Source organism: Hyperoodon ampullatus, assembly GCF_949752795.1.
Source record: "Hyperoodon ampullatus genome assembly, chromosome: 19".
Classification (NCBI taxonomy): Eukaryota; Metazoa; Chordata; class Mammalia; order Artiodactyla; family Ziphiidae; genus Hyperoodon; species Hyperoodon ampullatus.
Genome location: NC_136932.1, coordinates 33,051,420 through 33,066,920, shown reverse-complemented (window position 1 = coordinate 33,066,920; position 15,501 = coordinate 33,051,420). Strand labels below are relative to the sequence as shown.

Sequence of the window (15,501 nt, the reverse complement as noted above, 5' to 3'; positions counted from 1 at the left end):
TCCAGATTTTCCATTCCTCTTAAAAAACTGAAAACCCTAGCAACACAGGAACCACACTCCTGAGTGGCAACAAGTGGCTGGAAATGAGAAGCTCCTGTCCCTTTAGATGGAGGTGGACTCTCCTAGTTGAATTTTCACCTGGTCAACTTCACCTGTCTGTTCTGATTAGAATTGGTGATGCTGCACTAAGGGACCAGATTCCAATTTCTTTCCTTGCAAAAGGAAATAGCATGGAACAGTGGAGGAATTACTGAATTAGGACTTAAAAGTTTTCTGAGTATTACTTGTCAGTTGTGCACCTATATTCGTCAGAAGAGGCTATTACGTTGTGTTATGTTATGGAAACAAATTAACCAGGAAATCAAGTGACTTCACACACCAAAAGTTTATTGCTCACTTACGCCATTCGTCCAACAGGAGCAGGTGGGGGATTCTGCTCTACAAGCCACCCAGGGACCCAGCTGGCCGAGGCACCATCTCGAGCACCACTGGCTGCCACAGAAGGGAAGAAAGATTAGAGACTCTCACATCAGTTTCACCTTCCTCACCCAAAAGCGATGCAGGTCACCTTCACTCACATCACACGGGCCATAACTGATCTCACAGCTTCAGTTAATTAGGGAGCTGGTGGGAAGTACAGGAGAACAAAGGGAATACTGGGGGAGCATCACTGTCTCTACTACATGCAATCGTCAGTAAATTATTTTACTTTTCTCCGTCTTAGCTATTCATCTGTAACATGAGGTTATTCATGATCTCTCCTCCTTCTAGAGGTTATGGGGGAAAATCAAATAAGGTAATAGACATAAAAGAACTCTGAATGAGCTCTGAAGAGTTTTACAAATTTAAAGGACCACAGTAGTGACACCATGGTGGACTTACTGTGCCATCACCTCCACACAACCACACACACCCTTGCCTGTGTTTCAGAGCTGTGGGCCAAACAACAGGCACACTGGGGGCTACAGAATGCAATGTTACTTTCATTTTAATTGCACCATTCAGTCAGTTCACCTGTGCTCAAGGCTGACCAGGGAAGATAAAAAAGAAAGAAACACCTGCTACCCTCGGTCTCTTCAAGTAGTTTTCCAGTCTTGAGAGGACTATGTGTGGCAGATTTTACTTTCCAAAGATGGCTGCTTTGTCCCCTCCCCGTGAACTCAGGGGGACCTTAGTGGCTGCTTCAACCAGGGTATGGCAGAAGTGACACTATGTGAACCCCGAGACTAGTCATAAAAACGTCACACACTTCTCTGGCTCCCTGGGGAAGCCTGTCTTAGACCCCGGCTACCAGGCTGTGAAGAAGCCCAGATGAGCCTCCACAGAGAGACGACCCAGAGGTCACAAATGTGGGTGTTCCAACCAGCAACCTGGCTGAGGTTCAGCTGACAGCCACCATCAATCTCCAGACCCGTGAAGATGCCCCCAGATGCTTCCTGCCTCCTGGCCAATGTGCAAAACCCAGCCTTCAAATCTCTCAGCCGAGCCCCAGACTGTGCAGCAGAGGAAAGCTGTCCCCACTAAGCTCCACCCAAATTCCTGACCCACAGCTTGTGTAAGCATAAGAAAATGACTGTTTTACACTGCTAAGTTTTGGGGTGAATTTTTACGCAGCAACAGCATCTAGAACAGCTGGACTTGGTAGCATCTATAATATTAGCTTAATTACCTCACAGAGAAAAGAGCAAATATGTATTTGATGAACTATTACATCTCAAATACTATACTAATGGAAACAATTATGGGGACTGCTGAAAATATACTGTATTGATAAGAATTCACTTAGGCTGTAGCAACAGAAAAACCAAAGCAATAACACTTAAACAAGACAGAAGTTTGTTTCTCGTTTAAAAATTCAGACAGGCAGTTCAGGGTTGCTGGCCCCATCAGAGGGAACTCAATCTCTACCTTATTTCTCTGCTGTTCTCAAAATAAGGCTTTCACCCCATCGTCCATGACAGCTGTTCAAGCGCCATCTATTCTGTCAACATTTCAGCTAAGAGGGGTGAAAAGGGGAGGGGACGCGCATGCCGGGCTTCTAAGAATACTTCCTGGAAGCGTAGCCAAGGTGCAGCAAGAAAATCTGGGAAAAACTGTCTTTGTTGCCATGTCCTGGCTAATAAGTGGGAAATGAATAGAAGGGGAAAATGAATATTGGGGGATAAACAGTAGGTCCTGCCACGTGCATATTCCAAAATTCAATTCATATTTGGTTTAGGATTGCAGCCTCAAATAACAATAGTTACCTCAAGAGCAACCCCCCCATGAGACTCTCAGCTCTACAGACTGACACCAGATCTTTCAGGTTAAATAAAAACATTTACACAGCATCCACTTTCCTCACCAGACAAGTATAAATAAAATGGGAAACAAGCACTTACCAAATTAATGACTTAGTAAATTAATGATTCGTACGAAAGGAAAGGATATTTAGAGACAAATATTTCCTCTAAAATCAGTAATATGTCCTGATGGGTCTTCCTGTAATCAGTGTCTCCTTGGGCAAGTCAGTCAATAACCTGAAGTCCTGTTTCGTCACCTATAAACCGGCATCACACATAACAGGCTTGTCGTGAGGATCAAATGAGATTACGAGTGTCAAAGTGCTTTGTAAGCAGTAGAGTTTTATACAAATATAAAGTTATGCACCTTCAAAGCTATCACGCCAATAAGATACATTCAATTAAACAAAACACCTTCAAAAAATTTTTAACAATGTATAAATACAATCACAAAATAATCTATCTGCCGATTAAAACAAAATTTACAGTACCTACAACAGAATTTACAGATGCCTACAACAGTTTGCGGATTGTTACATATATTGTTTTAAGAAATACCATTAATACAAATACATGATTTACGATATCCCCATTATAGCAAGAAAAAAATAGATTCGTAAAATAAAACGTCTTTTAGGCATTTACAATGCCAAGTATTGAAATGATTATTCTCACTATGACATAAGAATAATACTCTTTCAGTGGTAAAAGGTAGATTTCATTAGGCCAAGGACCACTGAAGAGCTTCTGGCAGGTTCCAAAGTAAAATCTGGCTATCTTTCCCCAAAAATAAATAGAACAGCAGCAATGCCTACGTATCCCATGAACATAAACTATGAAAATTCCTTTTATATTAACTGGGCCTTAAGTACGTGACTCATTACAAATAAAAATAACAAAATTTTAGAAACTAGTTAACACCAATAGCCCAAATTTGGTTTTTACCTGCCTGTAAACGCCTAGGATAAGAAGTTTCATCATGAAGTTTCATCACATATATTAAGTGTAAAATTAACAATTATTTCTAACTCTCTATATAAGCCAAAGTGCTCACTCTTACCATGGAAGCAAAACCTAAAATAATCTACAGAAATAGTATGTAAACACAGAGAGTTTTGAGATAGACTAGGAACATACTCCTTGTTCTGTGGATCAAAATGCAAAGGTCTCCATTCCATATGGGCATGAACACAAACACTTTTGTTAATTTAAGACACATGGATCTTACACGACTTTGTGCATACACATATGTACACCATGAACCAAATGTTAACAATGTTTCTAGCTACACCACACCTTCAAGCCCCATATGCTAGAAAGTAAAAACTTAATATGAAAACTACTTCTCCTTTTTTTTTTAAAGTAAACTTTAAAATGGAAAAACAAACCCAACACTCCTCTTTGCAATAGGTACTGAGTTCTAAAGGTTCACAGTCAAGACCCCCTTCAGTTGTTCCCGATGGAAAGAACACGCAGGCTCCCTCACTCTCTTCAGGAGGTCTGATCGTCTCCAGTGGTCTGCAAAAGAGAAACAACTCCTTAACACTAAAAGCTATTTTACTTGCAAGAGAAACAACTCCTTAACACTAAAAGCTATTTTACTTAACATACCAGATTTAAAGCACTAGGAAAACATTTTGTAATTGCCAGCACAGCCAGCTACTACATTACCTGGCATCCCATGGCCCAATTACGTTAAAAATTACTGTCATGCTAGAGAAGTAAAGCAACGGGTCCACCCAGATGTCCAGCAAGTCACTCTCATTTTAGCAGAGCATCACCAAGTGCCATGAAAGTCTACTGACCCTGTCCATGTATGTCAAGCTCAAGGTTCAATTTCACCTGAATGCTGGTAATCGTAAGGGAAAAAAAACCTATTAAGCACACACTTGACAATTACCATGAGGTGGACCTTACCCAGCAAAGGTATACTGGGACTCTGCAAAAACCCTCAGGAGGAGAGTCATGTCCCTACAAGAATCCTCATTTTCCCTACTTCTTAACTTTTATATAAGAGAAACTGTACAGGAAACGGCACTGGATTGCAAGAGAGCTGAGTTAAGCCCTAGCTTTGCACCCTTTTGTTTCTGTATGTTCCTGAGAAGTCACTTAGCCTCTCAGGGCTTTAGTCACAAATGTAATCCTTGAACCAGCAACATCAGTACCACCTGGGAACCTGCAAACACTTGACCTATGAGACCCGGCCCCAGGGCAACTAAATAAGAAACTTTGGGGGTAGGATCCCACAATCTGTGCTCTAGCCCTCCAGGAGATTCTGATGCATGTCCAAGGTTGAGAACCCGTAAGTGTCCTGTATAACGTTACCTGCCCAACCTACTGCATGAACACAAACACGAGACATCACTCATACAAAGACCTAATCAATTTCCCAAAGGTTTTACCAAGTACTATTTACCTATGAATACCACTTACCCCATGGAAAACTCCGATTTAAATCTTCATATCGGGGAACTATAGTAAAACCTATACATTCTTCAAAAACAAACCGAGTACTTTAAAACAATCTTTAACAATACGGTCTTATTATGTTTCTAACTTGTTCTTACTATAAAGCCTAAAACCATACAATATATTGATACATTCTTCAAAACTGTTCATTTAGAGCCACCAGAAGTAATGGAAAGCAACTGAACTTCAGCTAATTAAAAAAAAAAAAGTTATTATCAATGAACATTTATCCCTCTGGTTTTAAAATAATTTCAGGATACCGACAATACATTTCTGGAATGCCCTATAAGCCTCCAAAGAGAAATTAAAATAACTTTATCATCATGATGTCATAAGTATGTCCCTTTAAAGACTTTTTTTAAAGTACTTCATAGAAATTAAACTCTACAAGAGTTAGAAATCATCACTGCATTAGTCACTGACCGCATCCAAATTACCCTGACATCCAGAAAACACTTACTTGTCTTAAAAACTGCTTTCCAAGGTACGATGTAGCCATGCTGGTTAAATTCTTCCTGCTGCCCACTTTGCACCTGATATAGCCATACAGGTTGGCCCCTTGCAGCACCACACCCATGATAACCACCGCCTGGGAGAGAGGAATAACCAACAGTTACGGGCCTGACATTGACTGACCGTCTCTCTGCCATAAACAAAACGCGGAGACTGTCTCGGGAAAGAGCAGGAAGAGGAAGCTCTGTGAAGAGGGGTTGTGGCCGTGAGACTCCCGTGCACCCTCCCTCCCAGGGCAGACCCGTCCAATACGCACCCTGCACCACCCAACAAGCACCCATCAACACACATGCTCTGTGCCAGCCCCGGGGGTGCAGTGGGGGGACCACTCTCTAATATTTTCCATGGTTCTGTGAGTAAAGATATAAAAAAAGTAAATGAGACTCAGAAGGGGCTCAAATGTCAACTATTTCCTTAAGAATTCCAAAAGAATGGTCAAGAGATAGATCAAGTTCAACACACTGAAAGCACAAAGAGCTGAGTCTCTGCTCTATGCTAATGTGTGGGCAACACCTGGCGTCTAAGAAAGCAAACCGGTGCCTCAAGGTAGCAACCAACAGGGGTTTGCCTTCTGTGACAAGGAGATGGGGGGGAGGGCGCAGAGGGGGACACAGCACTAGGAAGAAATGCACTTCAGCAGAGTTGTTTTTTCCTTGTGGCCACAGTCCTATAGGTGACCCCACTAAGACCGCTAAGGACTGAGAATAAGAAACACAAGCCTACTATTTAAATATTATTAAAGAAAAGTTAATTAGAACAACATGAGGGGATCCCACGGTTAAATATTCTACAAAGCTTTTGTGTAAAGGGCCAGATAATAAATATTTTAGGCTCTGCAGGCCATATGGTCTCTGTTGCAAATACTCAACTCTGCCATTCTAGCCCCAGAGCAGCCACAGGCAATATGTAAACAAACAGGCAAGGCTGTGTTCCAACAAAAATTTACAAAAACAGGCGTAAGGCCAGATTTGGCCTGCAGGCCAGTTTGCCAAGCCCTGTTCTAGAATAAGCAAATGGTCTGCGTAGGCAGGAGGACCAACGGTCATCAAGCCCATCACCACAGAGAACAGTGGGTGGGGAAGCTTGAGGGACGGGATGCCCCCTTCCTGCCCTGTGGTCTTAAAACAGGAGCCCAAACCACCTTTCACCCCCCCTCCCCGCTCTGCTTTAGGGAAGGGGAAACACTGCCACAGAAGGACTGGGCTGCCTCCCCAGAGAGAGGTGAAGGCTCCAGGGGCTCACAAACGATCTAAAGCAGGAGGGCAGAACCACGACAGAGCAACAAGAACTCCACTACGTAAGGGAAGGAACCCGGGCAAGGCAGCCGGCGGCAGGGCTGTGGTCCCCTCCTCACACCTGCGCCTTCAGTCGACCAAACCGCAGCTCACAGCAGAGCCCAGATGTCTCAGACAACAAGGAAGGCAGGCAAGGAGAACTCACCCACACGAAACCAACATAAAGAGAAGGTCTGGACAGAGCTGCCACTGCGAACAGGAGCAAAATGGGGAGGGGAACAGGGAAAGGCAGCTACGCAGAACCACAGCAAAAAACAAAAAGAAGAAAGGAACACAGTATGCAAAAGGCAGACGAAGAATTGATTCTAAAAAGAAACAGAGTCCACCAAAATAACAGCATTCCTGAAGCATATGTCACCCTACAGAAGAACCTAAAGATAAGAATTCAAAGGGAATGAAGGTAAGACAAGACACCAGAAGGAGTTGAAAACAGAGCTGGCAGAGCTCAGGAAACGCAGAGAAGCCCTTGCTAAAGCAGCCCACTCAGCTCTCCCTGGCACTCTCCACTCTGTTACCTTGTATCACCTTTCTAACAACCCTTATTTACTATCTGTCTACACTCTGCTCCACTAGAAAGTGGTGCTATTGGAGCAGTCATCTTGTTTATCAGGCCCTTAATCATATCCCCAGTGCCCAGGACAGCTCTGGTGTACGGCAGACTCTTTTAAAAAGATGTGCTGAGTGAATAACCAGAAAGGAAAAAGATGAGAGACGAAAGCATTTAAGATAGTAGATGAGAACAGATAAAAATGATCCAACACAGAGGTAACTGGTACCTCAGAATTAGAGACACCAAAAAAACAGAACATAAATAAATGTAAAGAGAACAGAAGATAATTTTCCTGATTCAAAGCAAAACCTGTGCCTGTATATTAAGAGGGGCACACAGTTTCCAGAAAAAGCAATACAGAAAGATAAACACAAAGACAATCTGGTTATGTATGCTATTTTAAAACTTCAAGAATGATTAACAAAAATTATTTGTCCAGGGAGAAAAATAATTCACTCCCTTACATGGAGGTTAAGTAAGCCAGGCCTCAGATTTCTCTACAATATTCAATATTAGAAAATGAGTAAGTAATGTCTTCTAAATGGTGAGAGAAAAAGGTTGTGACCCAAGAATATTAACTTAGCCAATTCTTTATTCAAGAATAAAGAATCTTTTTTCAAGAATGAAGAAATAAAGAATTTATTCAAGCATAAAGAGTTTATTCAGAAAGAAAAAAGAAAAGTTTATTCAAGAATAAAGTCAACAGGCTCATATTCTTAAACATGACAGAGCCAAAGGAAAATAATACCCACAAGTTTTTTGAAAAAAATCACCCAACAATGAAATTCAGCCAACCAAGAGGTAAAGGAGAAGTTGCAATAAAAGGACTGAATCAATTTATTTAAAGGTAAATCAAAGACTGAACAATCAGTAACAAATATCGTTTCAAAAGGTAATTGTTATAAACCTTGACAACAAAAATAATACTGGAACAAAGAAAGCTCAGGCATAGAAAGGGAAGAAACAAAAGAGGGAATATAAGAGTGTTTATTTCACTCCCTTTCTAAACAGTCTCTAAGTCAATAAACAGGAGTAAGTATATTACTTAAAATAACTAAAGTTAAGACTACAACCAACAAAAATCCAGAAGTGGAAGGAGGGAGGAAAAGTGGGAGAAGGCATGAATGTTAACTTTACATCTTTCACAGCAGGAAATCAAGATATTAAATACATTTCTTAATTCATGAAAGGTATGATACATGAAATGCATGAAAGAGGGTTATGTGATACAGATAACTACTAGAAAAACTAAAAACAGAAAATAAACCTTCCAAATCTCAAAAGGGAAAGTATTTAGGTATGTGTATGCACAAAGGAAAAGAGAACCTATACAGCGAACTAGACAAGGAAATATTAAAAACAGGGGAAAAAAACACAATTAAGGCCAAAATACATCTGATACCAGTAAGTATTAAGTGAGATACAATCAATTATTAAAAGAATAAGACACACAGTTTGGGCTAAGTGACAGATTATATTTTCCAAAGATGGTGGCAACTGTACCTCCACATGCTCTTTCTTCTAGAATCTTCTTACTCCCCCATCAAGCTGTAGAGCCTAATTTCCATTCTCCTGAATGTGGACGGGTGCCAAAAGTGATGCTGTGACTTCTGAGGCTAGGTGGTTGTCATGGGCTGAACTTTGTTCCCCCAAAATGTATATGTTTACATATATATATATCATCCCAGGACCCCGCAATGTGACTGTATTTGGAAACAGGGTTTTTAAAGAATTAAGGAAAAATAAGGTCACTAGGGTGGGCCCTAATCCAATATGATAGGTGCGCTTATAAGCAGAGGAGATTAGGACACAGACATGTACAGAGGGAAGACCACGTGAAGACACCGGGAGAAGACAGTCAACAAGCCAAAGAGACAGACCTCCAGAATTGGGAGAAAATAAATTTCTGTTGTTTAAGCCACCCAGTGTGTGATACTTTGTTATGGCTGCCCTAGCAAACTAATACAGTTGTACAAGGTAATACACCTTGTGAGCTAAAACACTCTCAACTGGAGCTGTGACCCTCCAAGTAAGCTGTGACCCTCCAAGTCTAACTGCCATGAGGCCACCAGACTGTAATGAAGCCCCAACCAGCAATGTGGAAAGACCGTGTTAAGAGGCCATGGGACCCCATAAAGAGGAGAAGCCTCACCAGCCCCCAGCCACTGTCTGACCACAAGTACAAAAGATCCCGAGCCAGAACTTTCCAGACAAGCCCTTCCCAAACTTCTGAACCAGTGAAACTGCAAGAGATCATAAGATGACTGTTGCAATTGATAACCAGAACAGGTTACCAACCAGTATTTTCAGAAAAGACCACTCTGTTAGTTCCAAACCAAGTTAAGCACGTTTGGAGTACACTGACCATCCCCAACCGACAAGATTATGTGATAAATGTGGTAATCACTGAACAAGATGGGCTAAATCAAATTCTGCTAAGCACTTGGAGAACTGGTGAGATGGAGTCTTTCACAGGACTCTGCTCTCTGTACTTAAGAGAAAAGCAGAGTTGAGAAACCAAACTTGGGAAATACATGATGAAGCTGCCTATTCAAGATGGGGCCCTGAGGTTAACACAGGTGGTTGCTTATTATGATTGTCCATCAGCCACCTTAGTGAGTTACTGATAGCTCCACACTGATACTCACCAACCACTTCACTCTGAAGGAGAAGAGGGCACTAAAGGCAAATATTACCCACAGCACCGGACAGGCAATGAGTCCTAACCAAAAGATTCTTGATTCAGCCTCTGAAACTGTTTTACTGTCTTGAGGAGAGGCCTACAAAAGAACATGAATTTAATAACCAATGTTCTGTGATATTTATCAGCAAGAAGTTTAACATTTTTAATGAAAAACCTCTTACCCTCAAATTCAAATAAATTAATACAGACAACCCAAGTCCCAAGTCAGAACTCCTACCCCTCACCCCACAATCTCCCTCAAACAAAACAGTAGATCTACCACTACTGTAATTTTGGAACTGGTCTTAACATACTTTGTTTTAAATCGAGAATGTTTCATTTTCAGGGCAGAGTGGACAGTCTGTCATCACCCAAGACAGTAAGCGTGGCCTCTGATAGGTTTCTAGTCAATGCTTCTTGCACTTATACTCATTATTTATAAGCAAGCTTTGAAAGATGCCTTCTTAGGTGAGGATTCAGGAAATCAAGGCTATGGTCATCCTGGAGACTAAAAGGTCAAGTCAGGGTCCACAGGAAGAAATGCAGTCAAGGGATTCCAGACAATGACCAGAATGTCTCAGCAACACCCAGGAATTTAAAAGGGTGCTGAGTGGTTTCCAAGGTAGACTTTATAATATAAAGGACTATGGGCTCACTGAGCACAATGCTGTTTTCTGAGGAGTCCTAGTCAGGGCCTAACAAGCAGAGGCAAGCAATTTAATTGGTGCTGTCTCCAGGAATTTTGTCCTCTGGCTCCCAAACTGATTTCCACTACAGATAAGCAGGCTAACCCAAAACAGAGCAAGGTCCCCTAGGGCTTCTGAAGGCACAGCCTGAAGAACAGACTGCTCTCTGCTTAACTCAGATTTTCTATCCAGCTGCAAACCTCCTCTTTCTCCTGCGCACGAATGGAGGACCCCGGGGGCAAGGACAGAGGGAGCCACTGGAGGGAGCTACACTAGGCAAGGCACACAGGGCTGAGGGTCCCAAACAGAGACCCTTCAGCAGCAGCCCCCTGGGAGGCAGCTAAGCACGCGGCATAAACCCTGAGCCCAAGCCCTCTCAGGGTTCTTTCCTGGACATGCCCTGTTTCCAGTCGGAACTAGAGAAACGCAAGGCAAGTTTAGAAGGCCATCTGGTTCTGTGCTATACCATGCCAAGCAATCTGGGGCGGTCCCTTATGTGCAGTAGATGCATCTGAAGTGTTTAGGTAATTGACCCTTAAATACTCAAATGTATCTACACTTTTTTTTTTTTTTTGCGGTACGCGGGCCTCTCACTGTTGTGGCCTCTCCCACTGCAGAGCACAGGCTCCGGACGCGCAGGCTCAGCGGCCATGGCTCACGGGCCCAGCCACTCCGTGGCATGTGGGATATTCTCGGACCGGGGCACGAACCCGTATCCCCTGCATCGGCAGGCGGACTCTCAACCACTGAGCCACCAGGGAAGCCCTACACATAATTTTCTGAATGACGCTCAAAAAAAAAAAAAAACAAAGGCAGTTTACCTTCCTGGACTCAAACACCCAATGGCTTTTTCCATCTTCATCAATATGATTCCACCAGCGCAGGCCAACCATTAGTCTACCTGTGACATTCTGGTAAAGATTAATATATGCACACACATTTTAAAAACATTATTTACAGGTCTACCATAACATCGTATCTTAGTGTAACAGTTCACAAACAAGAAATCATCAACTTTCCCGCCATAATATCCAGTTAATGACCACTACGTACCAGGCCTGGACAAAAGAGTAAATAAAATGGCAATGGCAGGCCCCACAGGGGCAGAGGTGACAGGGTCAGCACACCCATAAACATTACCCTTCTTTTCCCTCACGAACTCTTGTCCTTCCTCCAGTTCCCTAATGTGTTTCTAAACCCCTTGCTCTTTAGCTACTGGGACCTACTTTTTCCTATATATCCTGACCACAGTACATATACTTTATAACTATGCATCTCTAAAAAAGGTTATGGACTGAATACTGTGTCCCCCCAAATTCATGGGTTGAAACCCTGCCCCCACCCCATCACCAAGTGATGGTACCAAGAGGGGGCCTCTGGGAGGTGATTAGGATTAGATGAGGCCATGGGGGCGGAGCCTTTGTGAATGGGATTAGTGTCCTCGTAAGAGTCAAGAGACAGCTTTCACCCTCTCTCTGCTCTCAGTCATGTGAGGATACGAGACGTCAGCAGTCTGGAACCGGAGAAGGGCCCTCACCAGAGGCTGACCATGTTGGCACCCTGACCTTGGATTTCCAGCCTCCAGGACTTGGAAAAATAAATTCCTATTGTTTGTAAGCCACCCAGTCTCTGGTATTCTGTACAGCAGCCCAAACGAAGGCTATGGTTATAGGCACTGACCTTCATTCAGTACTTGAAATGCACCAAGCTCTTTCCCTCTTACTAATGTAACAAACTGCTTTGATAGCTTTCCTAACATTATGAAAGGAAAACAGAAGAGAAGAAGAGGAGCCTTAGAGACCAAACTTCATTTTGTAGAAACGTTACCAATCAAAGGCTAAGTAAAAGAGAAGAGCTGGCAAAGAAGACCGAGAACAGCCAGAGGTCTATTTTAGTGGCACTTTCAAATAACAGCTCTTAGAATAGTCTCAAACTCCTCCATTTTCCCATTTTCCAATTCTTTACTTCCTGTTTTTGTCATTATTAGTTTATTTTCCGAATTTCTCTCAAGCTTATTATTTTTGTTTTTGAAACTTCTAGACCTCTAATAAAAGACTTTTGTCTATTGTTTTTCTTCTGAATTCAGCTTTAGACACGTTTCAAAAGTTTGAATGCAGATGATCATTATCATTAAGGTACAAATAATCTATATTTACAGTTTTTATTTCCTTTTTAAGCCAAGATATTTAGCAGAATGGCTCTTTTTAAAAATCCCAATTTTGACAACCATTTTTTTTTTTTATTAGTCTCCAGTTCTGTTGTACTGGACTAGAAAATGTAGCTGCTTTGGGGAATTTCTTTGGATCTTCTTCATAGTGATATTTAGTCAACTTCTGTACATGTTCCACAGAAACTGAACAAGAAGGTATTATGCCTCTACATACAGAGTTCCAAATACTGCTATGAAAGTGACCTTGTTATTTCATTCAGATCCTTCAAACCTTACGTATTTTTTGTTGCTCTGATCTGCAAAGACAATGGTTTGTTAGACTTCTATCACAACAGTGTTCCTCCATCTTCTCTAGTGTTTCTAGTAGTTTTTCACTATAGTTTGATGTGATGTCATTCTGTGAATGATCCTCACTGTGACTCATCAACTGACCTTTCTTGTTCCACTGAACTCTGTCTTACTCTCATTTCTGCTTTGTCTGATAATAATATAGCGTCAAGTTTCTTTTTGTTTGAATTGGTCTTATATTATCTTTGCCTTCTTTTACTTTTTCTAATGTTACAATTATAATTAGATCTTTTGGGTTGGACTTTGATTTTTGACCAGATCTAAGAATTTTTATCTTTAAAAAGAGGGTTTAATCAAATTACATCTACAGCTGTAACTAATGTGCTACTGCTCCCTTCCCCTTGCACTCTGCCCTATGATATTTCAGGTTCCTGGACGCTTGCTTTGTTCTCCTTCTCTTGATGTATGTTTTAGTTGCTCCTGTCTTCTCCAATGTTGTGGAAGACACACAATGTTTTAAATTTTACTAATAGTTAGCATAAAAATTTGAAAACAACTATTTATTCTTTTTTTTACTATATTTCTCAAAATAAAGAATAAGACAAAAGCCCCATATGGGTTATAACATTTAAGTTCTTTTCATTTTTTAAATAACTTTATCTTATTTATCTCTTATTTTTTTAATAATTATCTCTTCTTTTGACAACTGCCTGGAGATTTACAACTACGACACACTGCTGTTCTAACTACATTCAGAACCCTGCACACCCCCTTCCCCAAGTCCATTTAATAATGGACTGGTATTCTGTACATTCCTGACTTCTTAATTTCATATCTCAATTGTCTGCATATCTGTAAGTAATTCTGCCACAGATGAAAGGGTATTTTTTAAGCCCTTGTTTTAAAAAAAAAATGTTATCAGAAAATATACTTTCTGGCCACATTTCTTTTTTTTTTTTTAATTTGTTCGTGCTGCGGCTTGCATCCCGGTATCTCAGTTCCCTGACCAGGGACTGAACCCAGGCTATGGAGTGAAAGCCCGGAATCCTAACCACTAGGCCACCAGGGAACTCCCTCTGGCCACATTTTTTAAAACTCTAAACCCACAAGGATCTAATTATATAATTTTTGGAAATCACCAGGAAGAACTGACTGAAGGTGGTGTTCTATTTGGCTAAGCAGAAATTACATGAACAACAAAAAGAAACGTTCCTCAAAACAAAACTGTGACCTGGATACAGTGAACACTTTAGAGCATAAAGCAACAGAAGAAATTCAAAGAAATACAAGGCAAAGAAGACTGTACAAAAGAAAAGCCTACAGGATACAGACCTTTGTAATCTTTACTCTCAGCATTTTGTGGCCTATGGAAACTGGCCACCACCAAGCCAACCACTTCTGATATCTGTAACAATCAAAAGATCTAAAAATGGCTGGGTTGGTGGGCATGAGCAGACCTGTAACATCTTACTGGTTTTTGAATCAATATACATATCTCAAATTCCAAAAGTAGCTTTTGCCTTTTTTTTTTTTTTGCCTTCAATTTTTCCCCCTACCATTTTATTATGAAAATTTCCAAACACACAGAAAAGTCAAGTTTTACAGTGAATACCCATATACCTATCACCTAGTGTCTACATTTAATATTTTACCATGGTTACTTGATCACATGCCCCTCTATCTATATACCTCTCTCTCTATCCATCCATCCCTCTACCTACCACTGCCTCTGAGTTTGAACCATTCCTTACACTCTTTTCTATCCCCTACAACAGGATCTCTCAGCCTCAGCACTATCCACATTTTGGGCCGGATGATTCCTTGATGTGGGGGGCTGTCCTGTGTGTGCACCTTAAGATATTTAGCAGCATCCCTGGCCTCTACCCGTGTGATACCAATAGCACACTTCCCCCACCCCCAGTTGTGACAACCAAAGATGTCTTCAGATACTGACAAACGAACGTCCCCCTGGGGGGCAAAACTGGACCTGGCTGAGAAACACTGCCCTCAAGCTCAAATAGGAGCCTTTGCAATGGTCGGTACTTGAGTATTTGTGGACAAACTACCCTGGGGCCTTATCTAGAAATCATACACGGCACAGCCGGAGGTGACCCTGAAGCAAAACCAGTGGTGAGGATTAGAAGCAATACACGTAGTCTGTAGCTGCTGGTCACATTTTTGTTTGTTTGTTTAACTTTAAAGCTGATGTAGGTTAACATAAAGCACAGACAAGTCAGTAAACCTACACGTGATCTGCCACAACTGGCACTTTGACACAGGCGAGGCCCAAGGTAACAAAAAGATAAATTAATACCAATCGGAAATACTAAGTGTCTTTTTTTTTTTTTTTTTACTGTTTACACGTCATTCAATCTCATCATATAAACACGATTTTAAAATAAAAACAATCAAACCTACCTTGACTGCCCAAAAGTCACATGACAACAATAAGATAATTGTCACCATACAGGCAATAAAGCTGCTGCTGAACAATTCACAGAGAAGATAGACTATAATTGCACTGACTCGAAAGAATAAATGGAAAAATGATGCCACTGGGTGTCT

General features: G+C 41.3%; 1 protein-coding gene across 1 annotated transcript; it reads right to left on the bottom strand.

The window, feature by feature from the left end:
* Positions 1 to 366: 366 nt before the first annotated feature.
* On the bottom strand, positions 367 to 15,402 carry TVP23B (trans-golgi network vesicle protein 23 homolog B; the record flags this gene model as incomplete). The annotated part of the gene is made up of 7 exons (XM_079724574.1): positions 367 to 492; positions 2,382 to 2,539; positions 3,671 to 3,800; positions 5,212 to 5,340; positions 9,758 to 9,889; positions 11,300 to 11,389; positions 15,355 to 15,402. The coding sequence occupies 5 exons, from the start codon at positions 15,400 to 15,402 to the stop codon at positions 3,774 to 3,776; spliced, it is 426 nt and encodes a 141-aa protein (XP_079580700.1). The 3' UTR covers positions 367 to 492; positions 2,382 to 2,539; positions 3,671 to 3,773.
* Positions 15,403 to 15,501: the final 99 nt, after the last annotated feature.